The 24,146-nt window shown below is 38.3% G+C and overlaps 1 protein-coding gene across 5 annotated transcripts in view; it reads right to left on the bottom strand.

Moving 5' to 3' along the window:
• UBP26 (ubiquitin-specific protease 26) overlaps window positions 1–18,241 on the bottom strand; it is a 231,549-nt gene extending 213,308 nt beyond the window's left edge. Inside the window, exons 1-5 of one of the 5 annotated variants that reach the window (XM_089428211.1) lie at window positions 18,091–18,241; window positions 17,854–17,948; window positions 16,341–16,561; window positions 16,030–16,248; window positions 14,980–15,576 (exon numbers count right to left, since the gene is read on the bottom strand). In XM_089428211.1, the coding sequence (XP_089284337.1) occupies window positions 14,980–15,576; window positions 16,030–16,109 (677 nt within the window). In that variant the 5' untranslated portion in view covers window positions 16,110–16,248; window positions 16,341–16,561; window positions 17,854–17,948; window positions 18,091–18,241. Of the gene's footprint in view, window positions 1–14,979; window positions 15,577–16,029; window positions 16,249–16,340; window positions 16,562–17,853; window positions 18,023–18,090 lie in introns of those variants that run through there. The other 4 variants (XM_089428214.1, XM_089428213.1, XM_089428215.1 and 1 more) reach the window with 4 other exon arrangements.
• Between the last annotated feature and the right edge of the window lie 5,905 nt (window positions 18,242–24,146).

Raw genomic sequence — 24,146 nt, 5'->3', positions numbered from 1 at the left:
AGAGATGAACAAAACATTGTTAAATGTAAGATGGATTATATCCTCGCATTACACTATCCAATTGACATAGTGTTCATTACAAGGCCTTCATAACATTCTACAAGGGTCTCCTACCAGAAGATAGATGCAATACCTCCAATCTTCTGCTAGGATTGCCTATAGAATGTAGAATGTAGCCCAATGGAAAAACTTCGCAATCCCCAAATTCCAAACAACTGCCATAAATAGGGAGGGAACTCCTCTTTATAGAGGGAGTTTCCTCTCCCTTACAATAAAATATATTATCCAACAACTAATTCCATGACAACACAAACAAATAATATAATAATGGAGTAGTTAGATCGACCCTCAATCATCGGCTGACCATGTCAAATGGTATGTGGGCATTAACCTCTCTAAGAGAGCTCGTCCCATTCAAAAATAAAGTGTACCTCCAATCTTCCACTAGGCTTACCTATTGAATATAGCCCAATGGGAGAGCTCCTCAATCCCCAAATTCCCAACAACCACCATGAATGAAGAAGGAACTCCTTTTTATAGAGGGGGTTTCTTCTCTCTTCCAATAAAACATATTATTCTCCAACTAATTCCATGACAACCCAAACAAATAATATAATAATGCACTAATTAGATCCACCCCCAATCAATGGCAAACCATATCAAATCATATGTGGACATTAGCCACTCCAAAAGAGCTCGCCCCATCCAAAAATTGAATGCAGTGTGCAAGATATCCTCAAAACGAAAAGGAACACCACTAAAATAAGCATTTTACCATGCCAAAATGCTAAATTGGTCCACATACAATGCAGTTTCCAAGGTGCTAGCTCAATAACATAAAGCAATCCATGCAATGGGAGGATGTACTCCAAGGTCCACCTAGAACAGCTCACCAAGTGCACCCTCCAAAATGAATGAGTGATATAACAATAAAATAATTCTCATCAGAGATTGCTCCACAACCACCATCCCAAAAAAAAAGCAAGTGGCCCACAAGATGCATGCATGCAAATAATGTTCTTCAAGTAACCACTTCCATGAAATAGTGAACAAGTAGTAAAATATTGAAGTGGTTACAACCTTCCACATGCAAAGCTCCATAGCATAATATCATATATTCCCCCACATTTGTGCCTTCCAAGAATTATGAGTGAGAAAATGGTAAAATAGTCTTTGTACGAGAGTGGTCCATAACCTCCTCCAAAAATAGTAATGGGGTCCATAAGGTGCATGAATATGTGTGTAATAAATATCCTCCATGAAACACATGGGGGTCTCATGAGTGGCACATCCCATCACCACATATGAACAACTTGTGGAAAGATGTGCAAGAACAAAGTCAGCAAGGAACTCCTTCCCACATGTGGACCCAGAGTAGGTCACTAGAATTAACTCCATAAAAATATGTGCAAAGCACCCAATAAGTGAAGGGCTTCACATGCATGATTGGTCCAAGGTCTCAAGACCTTTGAAAACCTCTCAAAAAGAGAAAAGCGCTACCTCTAATGTGCAATCATCTCATCTTGTTAAGTTTGACAAAATCAACTCCTCCAAAAAATCATAAAATATGTTCTAACTTGGGTTACAACTCAAAATCTATGCAACTATAACCCAACAAATTCTCTCTCAAAGTGAAACCACCTCAAGCCTACTAAGTTTGACCAAATCGATTCACTAATAAATACTCCAAGGTGATTACAACTCATAAAATAATGGGAAAAAAAACATGTCTTCTTTTGGAAAACCATCATCTCATTTACCAAAACCACATGCACAAGAAAAGTGCACCCTAGAGAAGTGTGTCATCCTCTCTCGAAATAGTAATATAATACATGCATGCCTTGGAATATTTGCCAAAGAAAGGAGCACTCCCTATAGAAGCCTCAAACAACCTCCACATAACCCTTCTAAGTGTGAAAAGATGCCAAATGAAGTAGGGCAACCAAATAACTAACCCTTACCAAGATATTAAACAATAATAATAATTTAACCATTGAATGGTTAAATCAACCCCAATATGTGCGCACAAAGGTCAACGCTCTAATATAGCCATAGTTCAACCAAATAATCACTAGATGATTAAATCACCATGAAAATCTATGCCAATGAGGGGTGCACTCCATCAAAGCATTGTACCCTCTAAATGAAAGTTATTAATCCTAGCAAAGCCCCACCATGACAACAACAAAATATAAGATCACCCTAGGTTTGAAGCTAGAGCACACCACCATCAATGGACAAATATATCATATAAAACATCCAACCTTAGAAAGAGACTAGATTATTAATGAAACATGTAGAACCTCCCCCCTTCTCAATTCCCACCCTTTCCCACTTCTAACTCAAATTGAGGAAAAAAGTGCATCAACAAGGGTACTGACATCATCAAACACATTCCCCTTAGGTGATGTCTAATATCTCAACGTTAGATCACCTAGGAAATTATAGAATGGAAGGATGCTTCCAAAGATGAAACATGGGTTTGAAGAGTCTGTGATGGGTTGGATTTGTGACAGATGATAGGCAGCTCAGCCTTCAAAACGAAGTGAACTATTTCAGGTGCAGCATATTAAAGCTAGAACAGACCTAGGGCTACTCTGCATTAACGAACCGAAACAAGGCGACATGCATTACCCACCACATCAACATCATATGAGAAGGGGCCATACAAAAGTGCTAACCTCATCTAATCATCAAGTATGCCCCCATCACACATCCAAAACATGAGAACCATGTAGAAACACCCCATCTTCTTAGTGACAAACCAATATCTAACATCATCATACAAAGTCACAAAGATGCTCCAAAAAGAAGATGACACATGAAATAGCAAGCATCCACAAGTCAAGAGACTAATCCAATGGCATGATAGTAGCATCCACAACCATAACAAGACCATAAACCATGACCTCCAACTCAAACAAGAAGTAGCATCTCCAAGCAATGAAAGAGAGTGTGTACCCCAAATCCACCCAAACAGCTCCAAGGGACCAGTAGCAAACTGCATCAATGTGATGAAAATCACATTGTGAAACCTCATACAATATGAGGTGTAATAGAATGGACATCTGATCACTTTACCATTCTTCTACAACTTCAATCACCTTTCAAATTCAACTCATTTTGGCTCAGGAATGAGGAATTTATAGAGTTGATATCAAATGAAAGGGTATGCTTTGGGCCTACCTCAGGTGAAGCACTGAACGCACAAAACCAAAGTGATCTCTTAGAGGTGGAAAGTAAGCTGGAAATGATTTACACTACACTAGAACAGAGTTTAACAAAGGAAAGCAAGATAGAAATGGATATTTCGAAGGGGGGAAGAAGCAGAAAATTAGCTTCAGAAGAAGCCAAGTAGAGATAGAAGAGCAAAGTTGTCTTGTTAAAATTGGACAACTAGGTCCAAACTCCATGTTCTGACGCTCAGATTAAGAGGCTAATATTTTTGTTGGATTCCTCTTTCTGAGAGGTGTAAAATCCATATAAAAATAGTCTTAATCCGATGAGCAGAACTTATATTTTGAATTTATTATTCTTAATAAATTATATGTGCAAGGTCAGCCAGTTTTGTAATGTAGGCTCACATGCCCAACAGACGTGTCACACACCCTCATTGATGGATATATATACAGGAAAAGTTGGAGAGAATTTGAACATAACACAACTCACATCTTCCTCTCTCATCCTAAAAGTACGAGCTACCTGGAGGGTTGTTGTGACACATGCTGGGCTGGCTGACCAAAGGAGACTTTGCTGGTTGAAGCATCCTGTTGACCGCCGAAACGATCACATACATTTTTCTTGTTTCTGATTTGTCTTCTGTAAGATCTGCTTATATGTTCTATCTGCATTTTGCTTATCTACTTGTATGATTGCTGTGAGAAAAGTGAAATTGCTCTTAGCATAGAACATCTATAAAACTTAACATGGTATCAAAGCTGAGGTGAAGACAAACTCACTTCAAGTGATCTCCTCTCCACGTCTTGGGTTTTTGGAGAAGGAGATTCACACTAGATTACGCCGGCCTAGTATGATGCCCTAACGGAGAACGCAGTCATGAATTAATACGCTGTTCTAAGCAGCCCTAAACGCGGTTAATGGATGCCTTTATATAGAGGACCATATACGCTATTCATAACCCTAAGCTAATACGCTGCAATGAAGACTTCTACACATAGTCAACGTGATGCCATATACGCTGTTCATTATACACGGTTCACACATGATGAGGAACGCAAAGTCTGACATAGTATACACATGCAGTCATAGCATTAACACGCTGTTATGTAGCCACAGAGAGATTGATATAGTATACGTATGTATACATCACACAGTCATTGCACTAACATGTACGCTGTTATAGTATACGAAATATTAACGAATGGAAGCCGCAGTAATAACATGAAGCACACAGGTTCATATTAATGTCCTGAGGTGCAGTCACAGTGAACGCATGGGACGCAGTCATCTTCATGATCAAAGGTAAACGCAATTATGGTTATATATATGCTGGACATGAAGCTGTTCATGGTTATATATAGATACGCTGGTCAAGAAAACACATACGCAATCAAGAGTGCCAAAGTCATCAAGCCGAAGTGATGAAGAGGTAAGCCGTTGTACATCGTAGCCATCGTAATACACTGTTCATGGTTATACGCAGTCTAGGGTTACGCAGGGCATAAGATTAATACGCAGGTCATCTATCTAGCCGCAGTAAGGGTAGGAACTTATATGCTGTAATGAAGATATATACGCACAGCATCCACAGCAATATATATATATATATATATATATATATATGCACAGGTCATGAAGCAATATATGTATGAACAGCTGGGATTACGCAGAAGAAGTCTATACGCAGCAAGAAGAATAAGGGAGATCTTACTATACTCTATACGCTGTGATGAACTACAGCCCTATGCATCCCTAAACGCAGGTACTAATACGCTGTTCAAATCATAAAGGATAGTCGCAGCAATATAAAGGGAGCCGCAGTCATCAAGGGTAGCTACAGTCAAATCCGCAGTAGGGTATTCACTGGACCATAGTTTTAGGTGCAGTCATGGCTTCATGAAGGACGCAACAAATTGTTGATACTCTCAGCATCCTGTATTGTATATGGATCAGGCGCATAGATCAGGGCATAGAAACTCCAGCCATGCAGTTTCATGAAGACTCATACATATACACACACGCAGGCATACAATGCAGCAATATATAACGCAGCAAGATATATATATTTGCAGGCAGTGGCAAAATATATATACGCAGGTCATGGCATATATATATCATCATATACGCTGGCAAATTAACGCATCGAAATTTATATGCTGTCTAAAAGTCTTATACACAGGCCCTAGTCATGCGCTGTAATGGGAGACACGTAATCATGGAAACACTTTACGACTTATACGCAGGCCCTAGTAATGCGCTGTAATGGGAGACACACTGTAATCATGGAAACACTTCATACGCAGCCATATATTAGCATGGAGATACGCTGTCATCTAAACAGCCATATAGATACGCTGTCAGGAAGACACTTTCCACGCAGTCATCTAATCGTAGCAGTGACTTAGTGGAAGAAGCCTCAGTCATAACCCGAGCTAGTCTCATGGCAAGGAATTCTGTGCTAGTATCATTCTCAGCATACCTGTAAATTAAAGGTGCAGTCAAGATAGATCTTGGATGGATGGAGCAGAAAAGACTTCGGATGAGGACGCTGTATTAATATGCATTCTGGGCTAGATTCATTCTCGGCATAGTCACAATTCTTGTGATGTAATCTCAGCATTTCTGTGAATGGAGTCTTACCGTCTTGGCACAGTTAGTCTCACAGTATATGGATCTGCCTCCTTGCAATCTTGGTATGTATATATATATTTATATGTATCTGTGCTCCTTCCTGGTTACAATATTGGTGAAAGTAAAGCCACAGTCCTAATCTCATTGACCATCACAATCTCGATGTAATGAGAGGGAGCAGTATCACAGTCTGCTCCATAAATCAGTATTTATACACAGTTAGGATGATTGCAAGTGTTGTTGTGTTGGTTGCTGCATTGGTGATGTTTTGAAGACATTCTCTTCCGTGTTGCATGTGCTAGGCCTCAGGCCATAGCACCATAGCAATGGTTACCTTGGGGATGCTGTCTTAGGACTGTTTGGAGATTGTTCAGATCAGCGATTCATCACAGTCAAGGGAGTTTGAGGCTGAAACCAGAATTGTTGGAGCAGCTAGCAATTTGAGGAATGCTGCATCAGGATATGCTTCAGCATGATTGAAGACTGTCATAATGAAGTGTCTTCCACTGCTGTCATAATGAAGTGCCTACCACTGCATATACTCCTGAGCAGAATGGTGTTGCTGAACGCAAGAATAGGACTATTGTGAAAGCTGCCCGTGCCATACTATGTGACCAGGGTCTTCCAAAGTTTCTGTGGGGAGAAGCTGCAAATACTGCTGTGTACATTCAAAACCGATGCCCTCATTCCGCTTTGGACTCCAAAACTCCCGAAGAGGTTTTCTCTGGTAAGAAACCTGATGTCTCACATTTTAGAATTTTTGGATGTCTTGTCTATTTTCATGTGCCGAAAGAAAAGAGAAGTAAGTTGGATGCTACTGGGAAGAAAGGAATGTTTGTGGGCTACAGTGAGACTTCTAAGGCATATAGAGTCTATGTACCTGGTCAAAGGGAAGTAGAGATAAGCCATGATGTCACTTTTGACGAAGATGCTTCCCTGAAGAAAGTAGTAGATCTTCTTAGATCTGAAGACAACCATGAAGAAAGACCTAGAAATCTGGAAGAACCCCAGGATGAGACTATGCCTGATGTTGAAGGGCCAATGGACCCTATTGATCCTTCCCCTTCTCTAGGAAAGAGGCCATCATGGCTCAGGGACACCCTCGAAGATGCTGAGGGTCATGCTGCCCCAAGGGGAACATTCCAAGAAAGCAAGAAGCCGTGTAGATACCAAGGGTATCTAGCTGCCATGAGTACTATTATACAATCTGAACCTGGATCTTTTGAGGAAGCCATCAAGCATCAAGTCTGGAAGGATGCTATGCATGAAGAATATGAGGCTATTATGAAGAATGATGTCTGGGATGTGGTCCCGAGACCGAAGGACAAATCTGTTGTCACCGCTAAATGGCTCTACAAGATTAAACATGGATCTGATGGGAGTGCTGAAAAGTTTAAGGCAAGATTTGTTGCCCGTGGCTTCTCTCAAAAGGAAGGAATTGACTATGACGATATATTTGCACCTGTGGCTCGATATACCACCATCCGATCCATCATAGCCCTTGCTGCTACGCAAGGATGGAGTCTTCATCAGATGGATGTCAAGACCGCTTTTCTGCATGGTGCAATAAAGGAAGAGGTGTATGTAGAACAACCTCTGGGATTTGAAGTTCAAGATCGAGACACTTATGTCTGCAGGTTGAAGAAAGCCCTCTATGGGTTAAAGCAAGCACCCAGAGCTTGGTATGAGAGGATGGATAGTTACTTGATGAAGCTGGGCTTCACTCGAAGCAATGCTGATCCAAACCTTTACTTTAAGGTTGAGGAAGGAAAGCCTCTCATTCTAGTGCTGTATGTGGACGACCTCTTCCTGACAGGTGATGACCCTCTCATTCATCAATGTAAGAGGGAGCTTGTTGCTGAGTTCAAGATGAAAGACCTAGGACTGATGCACTATTTCCTAGGCCTGGAGGTCTGGCAGAGACCTGGAGAGATTTTCCTTTCTCAAGGAAAGTATATTGTGAAGCTTTTGGAAAGATTTGGGATGGTGGACTGTAAGTCCGTGTCGACACCAATGGAACTCAACTTTAAGAAGTTGAGAGGCAGCGCTGCAGGGCCTATCTTGGCCAATCCTACTGAGTATCGTCAACTCATAGGAGCTTTGATGTTCTTAGTGAACACCCGTCCGGACATATGTTTTGCAGTGAATACTTTGAGTCAACAGATGGTTGAGCCTCATCATTTTCACTGGGTTGGTGCCAAGAATCTTTTGAGATATCTTCGGGGCACGATAAACCATGGGCTGAGATACACTGCCGAGAGTGTGATACTCCGGGGATATACTGATGCCAATTGGGCTGGCAGTGTGGTGGATCGTAAGAGCACATCTGGATGCTGTTTCAATCTTGGTTCTGCTTCGATCTCATGGATGAGCAGGAAGCAGAAGTCGGTGGCTTTGAGCACCGCGGAGGCCGAATACATTGCTGCTAGTATGGCCTGTTGTGAAGCAGTTTGGTTGAGGAAGCTCTTTAGTGAGCTGTTCCAACATGTGCTAGATACCACTGTAATACTCTGTGATAATCAGAGTGGGATTCGTATGACTGAGAATCCTGTGTTCCACGACCGATCCAAGCATATTGATATCAGGTACCACTTTATCCGGGATATGGTACAGCGAGGCGCCGTAAGGCTCGATCATATAGGAACTGATGAGCAGGTCGCAGATATTCTCACTAAGCCCCTGGGGAAGGTCAAGTTCCTAACCTTCCGTGAGAGTCTTGGTGTCGTGGAAAGACCCTATGATGTGGGTCTTGTTGGACGATGAGCTCTGGGAGCTCTGGGGGGCTTTGGGGATAGCTTCTCGAAGCTATAAGCACTCATAATGCTTCTGCCCCACCCTTGTGATTATTGAGCTGGTTCGCCACTCATTTAATCTGTGCCCCGTATGCATCCTACCCATTAAGTTCAGGGCTCATGGGAAGTACCTCTCATTTGGCCAATGAGGTGTGGAAAAGCTAGAGACTATTAGCAAAGACTGATGGACGCATCAGAGATTGCCGTACTCTCTATCTAGGATGGCATGGTCCAACCACTTGATCTGGGATCAAGATTTGTGAGGTTTGGGACCTCTGGACTGATTATGTCAGTCAGGGAATGATGTCTTTGTGACTGACCCACTTCTGTTCTGAAATAAAGAAGCCAGCAAAGCAAGTTTCGGCGGGATGACTCACGATGTTAATTGCACTAATAGATGGAGTTCTCCCTAGTTGAGAGGGAGTGTTAAAATTGGACAACTAGGTCCAAACTCCATGTTCTGATGCTCAGATTAAGAGGCTAATATTTTTGTTGGATTCCTCTTTCTGAGAGGTGTAAAATCCATATAAAAATAGTCTTAATCCGATGAGCAGAACTTATATTTTGAATTTATTATTCTTAATAAATTATATGTGCAAGGTCAGCCAGTTTTGTAATGTAGGCTCACATGCCCAACAGACGTGTCACACACCCTCATTGATGGATATATATACAGGAAAAGTTGGAGAGAATTTGAACATAACACAACTCACATCTTCCTCTCTCATCCTAAAAGTACGAGCTACCTGGAGGGTTGTTGTGACACATGCTGGGCTGGCTGACCAAAGGAGACTTTGCTGGTTGAAGCATCCTGTTGACCGCCGAAACGATCACATACATTTTTCTTGTTTCTGATTTGTCTTCTGTAAGATCTGCTTATATGTTCTATCTGCATTTTGCTTATCTACTTGTATGATTGCTGTGAGAAAAGTGAAATTGCTCTTAGCATAGAACATCTATAAAACTTAACATGTCTGGCTTAGAGAAGGGAACAAGAATACAAAGTATTTTCACAGGTTTGCTAGGCCATGAAAGCTCAAAACACCATATTAAAGATTCAAGACAAGAATGGTAGATTACATACTGGTTTTGAAGAGATAGCTAGGACAGCAGTGGACCATTTCAAAGGCATATTCCAAGACCCTGGCAAACAGAATATTAAAGAAACACACTCAACCCTCCCAAATTTAAATAAGCCCATTTCTGATGAGCAGAACGAGACATCCTAAACCCTGTCGAGGAAGATGACTTGAAGTGCTGGTTTAATTACACATTCATAAAGCCCCTAGGCTAGATGGCTGACCCATGGAGTTTAATAGGAGTTTTTATGATGTTTAGGGGGAGGACTTGCCAAGGGTACTTGGAGAAATCACCTACAAGTGGGAAGATTACTGGCCATATTAACTCAACATTCATGGCCACCATTCCCAAAGAAGATAAGCCTTTGACCTATGATGCTTTTAGACCCATTGCTCCGCCTAACTGCTCATATTAAATTATAGCCAAAGTTATAGCTAGAAGACTCAAGCCCATCCTATCTACAGTCATTTCTGAAGAGCTGTTTGGGTTCCTGGAAGAAAGACTAATATTCGATGCTATCAGAGTAGCATAAGAAGCCCTTCATCCCATTAAAAAGAAGGAAGTAACCCACTTTTCTAATCAATCTAGACTTGTCGAAAGCCTAAGATAAGGTAGACAAGAATTTTCTGAGGCTCCCATGCTGCATAGTGGACTAGATAACAACATGGTAAACTGGATTGAGGGTTACTGCAACTCACTCTCTTATGATGTGCTAATTAATGGAGCAGTTTCACAATTCTTCCATCCCCTTGAGGACTAAGGCAGGGCTGCCCCCTGTCTCCTCTTCTATTTCTTCTAGCAGCAGAAGGATTAAGCATGATCTTGAAATGTGTAAAGGATGGGAAGAGTTGAATTACTTGAATAGTATACATGTTACTAAAGGTGCTAAACACAACCCACCTGCTGTTCACTGATGATGGCCCACTGTTTGGAAATGGTACACTTAGCAAGGCAAAGGCTATACGGAAATAGCTCTAGGCCTATATAGCACAACTAGAAGCATTCTTCTCAGCCAGCAGAAATCTACTGCAACATTTTGCAAACTGGAGGTTATGTGGTAGAAAGAATTAAAGAAACTCACTTTTCAGATCAAATATTTTGAGGACAGTGTGAAGAATATTGCATGCAAGCTGAAAGCAAATGACTATACATCTATGGGCAGGTTATGGTCAAATGAAAAATATTAGAAAAAGGTTAATTTTTGCTGTATAGGTGGATTTCTTTTGGGGGAAGACTAACCCTGTTCAAAAATGTTTTATGGACTATGCCTGTTTATTGGATGTCCCTCTCTCTATCATTCCATTCTTAACAAGGAGAGAATACTCTGACAACTCTGCTATGGGTACCTGTGGATTGGAAAGAGTAACAAACAAGCAAAACCCTGCTTACGTACAAGAAAACTGCTAAACCTATAAGAAAGACTGGCTGAGGGCTGAAAGATCTAAGCCTTTTCTCAGAGGAATGGCATCCGAAGGGATGTAGAAATTACTCACTTTTGAAGGTCTGTGGCAGTCAGTCATGACTCAACTCATGAGAAAGAAATATGTGGAGACTCTTAGCATTGAAGAGCGGATAGGGTGCCCAAGAAAATCTACTGCAGGAGATTCTAACTGCTTGAGAGCATCAGTAGGGTCATATCCTCTCATTGGGGACCATCTGGCTTGGCTGGATGGTAATGGTCAGCATCTAAGGCTGGGAAATGACCCGTGGATCAGGGGTATGCAGTCTCCTAGATTGTCCAGCGAGTTACTGGAAAACATTCATTCCCTCAGTTGCTTCTACCTGGCTGATGCATATGAAAAAACAATGCGAACTGGTGCATCTGACAGGAAAAAGCAATACACTTGGGACTGCAGAATAATTTAAGGCTGAATAATATGGAGACTACCATATTGTCCAGGGAATTAAAGGAAAATCTTCACTTTCTCAATTCTTTTACCTAGCTGATGCATATAAAGAAAAAAATGCAAACTGGTGGGACTCAGACAGGAAAAAGCAGAACGGTTAGGACTGCAGAATGATTTAAGGTTGGGAAATGACACAACAATCCATGGGTTGGGGGCATGGAGGCTCCAAGATTGTCCATGGAATTAGTAGAAAACCTTCCCTCTCAGTTGCTTCTACCTGGTTGGTGGATAAAAAAACAATACAAACTGATGGGACTCGGACAGGGAAAAGCAGAACAGTTCGGACTACAGAACAATTCAGCAGTGGAGTGGGAAGATTACAAAACAGCAGTTAAAGGGCTAAATGGAGGCAAAGGAAAATGGGAAGGAACCATGGTGGAGAAGGCACTTGGAGCACACTTGGAGGTCAACGAGGTAAGGAAAGACCCTCATTCACTTCCCTTTTTCTGCTTTGATCTGTGGCTATCCAGGAATGTTGCTTTCTTTCAGAAGAAGAGAGTAACCCCAGCCATTACCTACTACAAGATTAAAGGAGCTTATAAATCATATGAGAAATGTCAGAGAAGAAGAAGAGAGAAGTAGATGAATTGGAGGTAGACAGGACCATTCCTTATGGATCTTTCAATGGGCTGCTAATCAGAACCCTAGAGAGAAAGAGGCAGGGGTCACATTCCACATCTCCGAACAGCAGAAGATCTCCTTTGAATGTGGCTTGGGACAATGCATTAATAATAAATCTGAAGGAAGAACAGTCAGCTTCCTCATGACCATTGTTTTGAAGGAAGGCATTCAGAAGATAATCATTTATGGGGACTCTAAAATCTTTATTGATTGGATGACAGAAACAAGAAAGCAGAGGTATATAGGGCTCTATCGGGTGCTCTATCATGCAGTTGACCTGAATTCCTGGTTTCAGACCAGGAATTTCGATCATATATACAGGGATCATAATCAGAAAGCAGGCAGACAATCAAAGCAAGCTTGCAGTCATCCATCAGGTTCTTTTGTACTCGCACCATATCAAGATGGGGTTGAGAATGTTCTCCAGCCAAGGATTATTGCTATTTGGTGTTTTGTGAGAACAACTGCTGCTGTTTTTTTTTGGTGGGTTACATGATCTTTATCAGGTGTAATGTATGATCTGATTCTTACAGGGTTCTTCAGGATTGGCATGACGCCTGTATTGGCGTTTTTTGCTCCAAATAAAATAATAATCTACACAAACATAGAGAATCATACACCATCTTTGTCAGCTACAGAAGGCAGATGGGTAGTTTTGGCAGACAAGAAGCACATTTTTGTTCAGAAGTTGATGATGTTTACTTAGCAGCTAAATCTACTCACTGCAGCACATTAGACAAAACCAAGGAAAATGACCATAAGTGCAGAATACAGAAACATATGTGTGGCTGGTAAACATATCAGAAGGTGCAGAGAGAGGTATGTGACATGGCCGTAGGATAAGATAAGATAAGATAAAATTTGATTAGTCCAACAAATGACCACAAAAGTAGGTCAATGGGACTGAAGAAGAGTACAATCAGCACGAATACAATGTGAGAGTGCAAGCACATCTTCTAGAAAATGCTGAAAATAACATAAAGAAGGGAAGAAACAAGCACTAGTACTGCTGCGACATGCATATCAAAGACTGGCACGATAAAAAATAATCAGTATTCTGCCAAGAAAGAACGAATGAGATAGGAAGATCTGGCAAAGCTATATTTTCTAATTTTTTAGAAGCAAACGTATTTAACTTGTTTTCTGAAGGCTTTTAGCGCTTGAAGTTTATTTCATGGAAGAAATATTTTAAAATATTTACACATTGCTAAATTTTTAAATTTTTTGAGAAGAAAATGTATTTAACTTGTTTTCTGAAGGTTTTTACCTCTTGAAGTTTATTCCATGGAAGAGAGATTTAAAAAAAATTACACATATTTTTGGCACATGAATGTAAACCTCAAATCAGGCCAGAAGAAGATTTTTAAAAGTTGAAAATAGAAGTCACAATGTTTAGAGATGAAATGGTCAATTTCTACACTGCAATGTTTTTCCCAAGAAAATAAATTTGAGAAACTAATTCTAAAATAGAGGCAATCATGATAGAGTTTACCCAAGTAATCTGTTGAAACCAATAAAAGCTGCCTGCATTAATTAGCAACCCAGGTAAGACTCCAGTAAGGGGTTCAGGAGTTGGAATGCTCAGTTTAATGGATTGTCAAGGTGAATCCAACTGAATCCTGCCTTCAACATAAGGATGAGCAAAGAAGTTGACAATCTTATGGAGTTCAAATATTGTCTAGGTAGGATTGGTAACATTACACCTTCAAAATGAGGGAGACAGCAATCTAAAAGAGCACCAGCATGGAAACCTGGATCTGGAGATGAAGACAATCTGGAGACACAGGTAACATGTTAACATCCTAGATAAGCAGCAAGCACTGTGGCTGCTTAGCCATTCATGTTGTTCAAAATTTTGTAGTCATCTTTTAGATTGTATATCTCTTCTTTGTAAATGTTTTTGAGCTTTTGTACTAAGGGGCTAGTTAGTTCAAAAGTATTAATTCTGTGTTAGTGTGAGGTGTTTGGAATATTGACACTCCAATAATATTCAGAAATCATCACCACTTTATTAATCAGCAACACGTGATGGTTGGAAGTTGGAACATTTATATGTTCAGGTTAGGTCACATCACCATAATCAGTTAGGGGTATTTATAAATTGTAATGAAACATTATGTAAAGGTATAGGTGAGAAATGTATATGCGGCATCAATAACCAAATAATATTTTTATCTCCAACTTCATTGTATGTGCAAACCCTAAATTTCTGAAAAGACAATCGTAAAAAAATCAATATAACATGCAACTGCATTTATCCCAATCCTGACTCTGTAACCAGAGCTTCCCAGAGAATCTGCCTAAGGCAGGTTCAAAGAATCACAGGTGACAGGACTACCACTCTGGACCATGCATTATGAAATCTACTATCCCACAAGCATTTCATGTAATAAATTTGCCGAGCCAATATTTTGGAGCTCTGAATTAACAAATTTACAAATCAAGGACAACCCTTTAATTGATATGGTGTCTTTGCAAAAAAATTTAAGCAATTATGAAAAGGTTCTTCAGTAGTGAGAAAAAAAAAATTGCAATCAGAATAATTAAAAATAACAAGATATGGATTTTCTCCATCGTGTTCTCATTTGTCCCAAGACAAAAAAATCCTTAAGGTTTAAAACAAATTTCATAAACTGCCTATCTAACAAATAAAAATCATATAAATTGCCAACTTTTATAACTAAACAAGGCCAGAATCAAACCAATCTCATCAATTAGCTGCCACAATGATTCACTTTAACAACCATATTGATGCTAAAACAACTCACCTAGTAACATGTGACAGGCTTCCACGAAACAAATCCTGAACCACAGTCCTTGCTTGAGGATTTTTGGAGTGACCAAGAAATCGCTCCAATAAGGAAAGAAGTAATGTGAGGAACTCGTGGCTATCTTGTTGCACGCCATTATCTAGCTCCAATGTCCTTGTAAAGGCAGCTGAATCTACAGCAACCCTTTTGCCTGAGTGCAATTGCGCAAACAACCGTGAAAGTTGGTATAACACAGGCTGTTGTTGCAAAAGTTCTGGCTCAGCAGAAAAAAAACATGTCCTAAATGATGTATTCATGTAAAGGCATTGAAGTATGCTGTTTGCATAACATGTTGCACCCAGGTTTGTGAGACCTGAAGGAAAATCCAAGCTGGAACGTAATGAATCATTTGGATCTGGTCCAAGTGCTAGTATGGTGTCTGCCACTTTTTGCCACAGGCCCTGCTTTCTGACTCCATTAGGAGGAGGAATCAATCCACAGAAGCAATTAGGTGAGTCTTTAGAATTGACTCGACAACCATGGCAAATAGGTTTTCCAATATTGTATAACTGAAAAATATCATCCTTAGTTATCTGACCCGTTGCATTGATTTTCCTGCAAAACCAATCTTATAGGGATCAACAAAAAAAATAGACCAAAAAATAGGTTGCAAATGAAAATGTCATGAAACTCCCCAGTGTAAACCTTAAAATTCAAATAAGATTGCAGTCAACTTGAGAAAAGAAGGCCAATTATATGAATTATCTTAATAAGCACTTCATCCACAGTAAATTTCAAATTTTTTATTTAAATATACATTTAAAGCCCTGGTGTGACCTAAGCTAATATACAAAACTAGGCCTGGAATCCAACCATACCATATGTGCAAAGCACTCAACATGTATCATCTGGAAACTCTAAATTTAAAATTATCGATGCCTGGAGATTATCTTACACCGTAACACTTAACAGTTGGAGCAACTGAAGACAAAAACTTTAGGTCGTCTCCATTAAATGTCGAAAGCCATAATTCATAAATAGCCAAAAATTAAGCAGCAAGTAACCTACCTTAATGTCTCTGAGCGGGCATCCTCAATATTACTCAACCGTTGTTTCTTGCTTTTGCCTCTTGTATTTGTCCCACTCATTTTACTGCTAGAAATGTTTCTACCTTGTTAACTTGACTTTCCTTCACCTTAATAGCATTTATCAAGTTCCTACCACCTCTCTTACAAATAGTTAACAGAGCAATACCGATCAATGATAGTATTTGCTCTTTAATTATTCCTGCATCAGAAAACAGGCAAAAATCAGTCTATAAAGAAAGAAACAACAGAAAATGTTCATGATAATAGAAATATGATAATAAAAAAACTTACAGATAAATCTATTTACACAAAGTCGTGTTGATCCACGAAGGTACTTCAAAGCTAGAATATTTGGATTTCCAAATTCTGATCAGGGGGCTCTCATTAATGTGAAATTAGTTCAAAGTGAGCAGATTACTGATTTTGTGGGAGACAACTGAAAGCGTTTCGCCCTGTTTCCTTCTTGTTAATCCTTGTCTTTCTCAACAAAATTCATTTAAGAATGATAGCCCCTGCAGAATATACAGGTAACTCAATTTGAAGAACAGGAGGAAATTGTTTAAAAGCTTAAATTCCAATGCTTCTAAACACAAACTAAAACATGGTAAGTCATAATAACAAAAAGATGAGTTCAACTCTATGCAAAATCGACCTAAAAATTAAAATGTACCACAAACACTCATATGATAACAGTCTACAAGAATAATAATTATCTACTTAGTACTATCATCAAAGAGCAAAGAACATTCCACAGAAAGTAGTAGTCTGCGGATCCACTTTCAGTACCAATTCCACAGCTGTACCAACAATATACAGAAATTAGAATCGAAAGCCTCAAGCCAAACTAAACAAGAAACTGCCAAATGAGATTAGAAAATGATAGAACAAAGTCAATTTGAGTACTTAACAGATGCAAACATTATAAATACTACCGCAACACTTAACATGACAGTTTTGGCCAATGATTATCCTATTTTATCTGCTACAAGCAGTATTAAAAAAGTTCTTCCGTCAGAAAACCCAAGAAAATGATTGAACGGACCCCATATAGAAGACTGAACAGATGTCAAAAAATTTAAAGGTCGATATGACGCCTGCTAATAAATAATTCTACTATCGTGGTCAAATTGCACGCCTTGGGCCAACAAAAATGGGAATAACACTAAAGAGATATCAAAAAAAAACTTGAATAAACTTCAATTCTTGGCAATAAATACGCCTGAGCTTTTCCAAGAGCACAACTGCGCCTTCTATAGGCTTACCAAAGAAGAAAATAGTATTTCGTTTACAGTTTCTCTGCTCTAGTAACTGCTTCTATATGACATCAAAACTCAAGATGCAGCTCTAAAGTTTCCGCTGGACGGTGAAATTGCATCGCTTGACAAAATGTCATTAGCCGATACTCGATTTCTAATATTCACACGTCAATGTGGCATTTAAAACCGTGTGAAGATATAGTGAAAACGCAAAACATTCCTATATTGAAACAGAAAGGGAGTTTAAGTCTAACATCCAATAATAACCTAAATATCACAAATTACCCTAAGATTTGAGCTATTTCATAAGCTGCGTCATTAATGCGCGCTGGCAATATATGAGCATTGAGATAACAGGCGGATTCAAAATTCCCCTGTTTTTAAGGTTTTGACGATGTAAATCGCCCGGACAAATCTGCAGATAAAATATATTTTCTGCAAACAAAATTTCCTCTAAATTTCTGATAAAAGGATCATTTGTAGCCAATAATCGTCCCAATACAACATCTATCAGAAAATTTATAAAGGAAATTGAACGAAAATTCAACCTTCTGTTTTGCATACACCTGCGCGCGATCGACTCTGGCTTCCAACGACAAAATGGTGATAGTTGCACAGGACGAGGATTAAATCGTTCGACTTCCTGCGTTTTACGGTGTCTATTTATTTTTCAATTTCACCAACTCAAATCAAAACAAACAGCGCTGGTTTAGCATTTCATTTTCATCAGTTAAACATTTCGCAGTTTTTCTTAATTTGGCGTTTAAAATCTGTACTTTCCCTACCTGGCAGATTAAATTTTATTTATTCGTACTCCAAGCTGCGACATAATTAGTCTTTCCTATTTCCAGATCATGCTCCGAGGCTAAGAAATATAAAATACGATAGATGGATCGAACGATTTTCCTGGGTGGGAGAGTTCAAAATTTTCCTTAAACGTTTTCAATAATGAGTTGCGTCCGTCGAAATAAAATAACCTTGTGAATGGCCACCCAGTGACGTGTACTTTCCAAATTTTACAAAAGGGATGATGGAAATTGGCTGTGGAGCTTGTAATGTGATGGGACGACACTTCAATCTTTTGTACCAAACGCATTACTTAAACAAGTCAATACTTGTGTGGCTTATTACCTTTTAAATATTAAAAGGTGAATTACCAGGCTTTTATTATTTATTTATTTCATTTTTAGCATTTATTTATTTTATTTTTAGCAGTGCTTATTTTTCTTTTAAGTAATTAAAAAAAAATCATTTCTTATTTTTTATTAAAATAAATTTATTTGTGTTTCTATTTTTTTATTTAAATAATTTCATTTGTGTTTTTTAAGAATGTGATTTAGAGAGGAAAGTGAATAACAAATTTTTTAACCAAAACATTAATCAATAAATAAAATGATAATAATAATCTTATCATTATGAATTTAGAATTTTATTTTAAAATAATAATAAAAAATTACCAGATTGGTTGTGATTTTATATTTTCCAAAAAAGAAAGAGTAACAAGTTTTTATTACATTTGATGTTCGATGGAGCTATGCAAAAGGATAGCCTTTAGGCATGATTTCCAAAATTCCAAAGATTCCTATTACTTTTCTGGCATACTGCCTTGCAAACTGGGTCAGCAATAAAATACACTTGCATAACATACTTCTAAAACACTTAAAGACAATTTAGTATTTGTTCATTGATTGGTCTTGGTGAGACCCTTGCTTGTTGCTTTGTTCATTTGAATTTTCTCCCTTCTGGTTCAGCGTAATGTTTTTGAGATAGGTGACCGTCTCCTCCAGGTGAGTGAAGTTATTTCTGCCTTATGGCCCTCCAATTGTCTCTTCAGATCACCATTCTCAACTTTCATTTGAAACCTCAGATCTTCTATTGTCTCTTTTATCTTGTAGATCATAAATTTATTGGCTCTGCAAGTGGCACAATTTTCGTTTTGAGAGACTCGTTCAACTGGATTTAAATCCATTTCTGAGAGATCTTCAACTTTCCTTTGAAAAACAATTTGATTCTATGTGTTGTGTTGGTGCTTCCTAATATCTCTTATTGAAAAAAGCCTTGCTAAGGTTCCCTTTCCCTTGTTAGAATGACACCTCTGATTCTGCTTGTTGTAGCCTTGTTGTTTTGCCTTCCCTTTAGAGAAGTAACAGCCTGTTGGAATGAAGAAAAACAAGTAGAAGAAAGAAAAGATCTTAGCTGCACAGACAGCGGAACAATGGGATGAAATGAGGGGGCAAGAATCGAGATTAAAGAAACGCAAGCACTCAAGATGCAAACAAAACAGAGAAGAATGACTCATTGACAAATTGAATGCAATAGGAAGGGATCGATATGCAAACTGTGCACGTGGAAAAGGAGTGGAATCACACTGTGATAATGCAGGAATGAGATTAAGTGAGGATCCCGGGCTGCTTTGATGGGTGGTAGAGCCAGAGAGGCATGGAGATCGATGGGAGAAAGGATCCACAGGATGAGCGAAGATCAGACTGAGAATGACAAAGGAATAGGGAAGCCTGATATATAAAGGAGAGGAGAGGGCAAAGGGAGGACCAAGCCACTTAGAAATCGTGCATACCTAGAGGAACACAATTAGCTTTAAGTCGTAGATCTTCGAGCTATGGTAGAGGTAGGATGTGCTCAGAGATTTTCGATTGGAATCACGGGACTTCCATGCGTTTTCAACTGAGAGTATATCTTTGCAGAGATTTGTAATGATACTGCGAATTTGCTTTGTTTTGAACCACTGTTTGTCTTGGGAAAGTGTGATTTTTGTCATGATTTTCATGCAGGATCAAAGTACTAGGGAATCAATGTGTGATACACCTCCGCATCTTCTCTTGTTTCTCCTTAGGGCCTGGACACTGCCATATTTGTAAAGTGGTCCATTGTACTGTTGTTTTCCCGCAGTATGTGCTTGAAAGTGATATTTCCTAGACCTACCAAATTGTGCCTTATTCTTTTAAAAATTCGATGCATGGTAGCATTTGGGGGATTTCTTCTGCTGACCATGGCTTCGATTATAATTTTTGAATCCCCCATAGTTATTGGATCTTCGGTCTCCTTTTTTTTAAGGATCTTGGATCCCATTAGCAAACTATATGCCTTTGCCTTGTTGTTGGAGGTTTCCCCCAACCCCCACTCATAGATGACCAGATTGTCCCCCCTAGGCTCGATGATGTTCCCTCTTGCACCTGCTCTGCTCGGATTATTTTTGGAGGCCCTATCAAAAAATAGACCGTGCCTATTCAAGTTTCATTTCCATATTATGAATTCTTCCTTATTTAGTCTTATTTTCCAGTTATGGATTGGAGGTCTATCATTGGGACTAATATTACAATTGTTTATTATCGTTGCCCTGCTAATCCAATTCCTTTCTTCTTGCTGGAGTAGACTATTGTCAATTGTTTTTAACCCTTTCATATTTAAAAATTATGAGGCGAGCCCCCAAGTTTTTGATAGGACTCTTCCAATTTTTGGAACATGGTCTTTGAAAATGCTTTTGTTCCTTGAGAGCCATATCTACCAACATAGGAAAGAAGGGATACTTTCCCAAAACCTTTTAATGGTTTGCTTATTCTTCATTGAATAAGGATAGTCTTTTTTTTCCATTCAGTAAAGAAGTCATTAAAGGTCCTGGAGAAGTTGAGTTCTACTTCCAGGGGACTAGAAAGCTACTTTCAACATTCTCTAGTAAATGGGCAATCCAAAAAAAGGTGTTGAATAGATTCTTCTTTGTTTAGGCAATTTGGACACCTTGACGGGCCGGAGAATCCCTTTCTTTTAAGGTTTTCAGCAGTGAGGATTTTTCCTTTTAGTAGGGTCCAACTGAAGATTTTAACTTTAGGGAGACTTTCTGGTTTCCATATGGATTTCCATGGTGCCCAATCTTGTTCATTTTGCTGAGCTTGTAGAACGTTATATCCAGACTTGACTATGTAGACACCTCCACTAGGGTCCCATATGATTGTATCTTCATCCTCCATGTTTGTTGGGGTTGATCCTTTGAGGTGGTGCACTAAGAGATCCCATTGACTTTTTTAAATTTGGAGGGAGATTTAATATATGCCAGTGTAAATTAATTTAAATTTTTATAGTACAATGAATGTATATATTTACAGTATTTACATAACTATATGTATTTATATTCAAAAATAATATCATATTTTAGTTTTTTTTTGTTAATGTGTGTTTAAGATTTAATAAAAAGGAATAGTCTTTCAATATCAGTTTTAATGAAAGGTTGTGGTTAAATTTTTTAAGTTACTTACATTTTATAAATAGAGATTTGTGATTATTTGTGTTATTAAGAGGGTTTTTAGCTATGTTGTATATTTATAAGTTTAAATTGTGAATTTAAATTATTCATATATCCTAAGATTTCTTTCTTACTCGTGTGTCATAATCTTATCTATATTTATCTACATTTAACTTAAATGGTTAAGTTAGTTATAAGATAATTGTAAACAAAATAACTGACGAGATCCTGGTTCAATGACAACACCAGGAGGAAAAAAAAGAAAAAGAAAAAGTGATATATTTGATTATTTATTATTCATCATTATTGGAACTTATTTTCACATAATGCATCTTGAATATTAGGAAGAAGTTCAATCAACACACATTCATTTGGTAATGAGTTGATTGTTTTATTAATAGAAAAAGTTATTATTTTTATGAACACCTCCTAAATTCATCTTCATTTTTTCGTTTCAAAATATTAAATCGGATATATTTGTTTATTTATTATTCATAATTATTTATGCATATTTTCACATAACGCATTTGATATATGAATATGAGGGGGTCTAGTAAATACATTATTTGGTAACGATTAAATCGTTGTTTTAATACAATAGTTGTTATTTTTATGAACACTTTAATTGATATAAAGATTGACATTTTCTAACTATTATAAGTTTTGAAATTTTTGGTTCCAAATCTAGCGAAACAAAAATCCCAAGCATTCGGATTGTGGAGAGTTTACAACTTAAATTTGAGATTCCAACATTCTAAATATATTCAACCCAAAAAATTTCAAAAAGTATAACTAGTAGACTAAATTAAATCCATCTTTACTCTAAATTTTAAATTTTAAATAGCTAAAACTATTTATTATCTTAATTATTATTCAAAATTATTCACTCGTATTTTCACATAATGAATTTTGTATATGATGGTTTGTCTACGAGTTAATCATTTAAAATAGCTAAAACTACTTATTACCATGTTAATGTTTATAAATTTACTCTTATTTTATTTTCTTTTCTTTCTTTTTTTTCAGATGAAAAAGTACTGGTGTATATTATGTACCACTACATCTTTCAATAAATTTCTAATAACATTTCAAGTACATATAAAGTGTTTGTTCTTATACTAACATTATGAAAAATGACATCCATTTGTTCCCATAGCACGAAGTCCATATACACTAATATGTTCATAAAAAATATAAGCAGAAAGGTGAAAAAAAAGTTCAAGCATGCTAATCAAAAGTAGACATGAAACTCATATGAAGGGAAGTTGGACTGTGCCCTCCTCTCTAGTCACATTTTTCTCCATGAACCTGTAATGTATGAAGCTTGATTCCTCCTCTAAGCCCTGTTTGGATAAATTATTTGCCACTGAGTTTGACTCCTTGTAGATATGCTAAAAGGATATATGGTGGAAGGACTGTGTAAGATAGTCAATGTGGTTGATCCAACCCTCCAGGCTAGGTGGAAGAAAAGTCGCTCAACCTGACCCTCCATCAATGAGAGTTTTTGAATCTCCATATATGTGGATCGTGTCCAAAGACAGTCTATTGGCAAACCAGAGGAGTCCCCAAAGGGCCAGGGTCTCCACTCTCAAACCAAAAGGCCAGGGTCTTCGCTCTCGAATTTGTACCATCCCCTCCGTGCTAAGATAATTTATAATGTGTTCTGTTGCAAAATCAGATCCATACGCCACAACCACATTTGCCTCCCTGTGTGCTCCATCAAAGTAGTCAGCAGGGAATAGGATGCTTGGGGAAATGGATTGATGAAGTAAGTCCTTGAACACCTGCATCCTATTTGTAATATTTTCCATCCACCTCCCTATGTTAGTGCAAATCTATAGGATATTTACAGGGCATCCCTCAAATATGTATCGGTTCCGAGCTTGCCAAATCTCCCATAGAATAAATAGAGTAGTGGATTTATGTTTACTCCCTCTCTCGATCCATCATTGAAGACATTGTTCAATAGAGAGAAAAGTTTTAAAAGGGATGTGTAAAATGTGGAAAAATTGACATACCTGAAGGGAAATTGGACATTCCAGGTAGAGGTGTAGATTAGTCTCCAAAGCGTCTCGACAAAGAGGGCACCTTCCTGGGCCATGGATTCCCTTCTTTCAAAGATTTTCCCGGGTCAGTATCTTGTTGTGCCAGACTAGCCAAGTAAATAAAATAAATTTTAATGGGGCCTTTCATTTCCAGATCTGGTTGAACCAACATGTGGAATTTAAATTGTATATGGTGCATATAATATATATGTAAGTTTCGGCCACAACCACTAAGTCCTTTAAGAGTTTTCCTCCCCAAGTGATGTAGTCGCCTTTATCATATTTGCACAAACCCGCTGATATGAGGTCTCTAACATAAACATTCCATGCAGTAGTGCAGTCCCCAACCATACCAATATGAGAAACATCACACCATACAAGAAATAATCCCTGCCACTGGAAAATAACTTGTTCTAGAAAGAAATATCCTCAAGCATGTAACCTATCAATGACATCCACCGAGAGCGTAAGGATAGAATTAATGCCCAAAAATATATCGCACCCAATCAAAATGTGATTTCCCTATCCAAAAGACCATCTA

The sequence above is a fragment of the Pinus tabuliformis genome, chromosome 4_2, assembly GCF_031772625.1.
Source record: "Pinus tabuliformis cultivar Carrire ecotype Pingquan chromosome 4_2, CPIR1, whole genome shotgun sequence".
Lineage (NCBI taxonomy): Eukaryota > Viridiplantae > Streptophyta > Pinopsida > Pinales > Pinaceae > Pinus > Pinus tabuliformis.
This window is presented reverse-complemented; position numbering and strand designations above follow the sequence as displayed.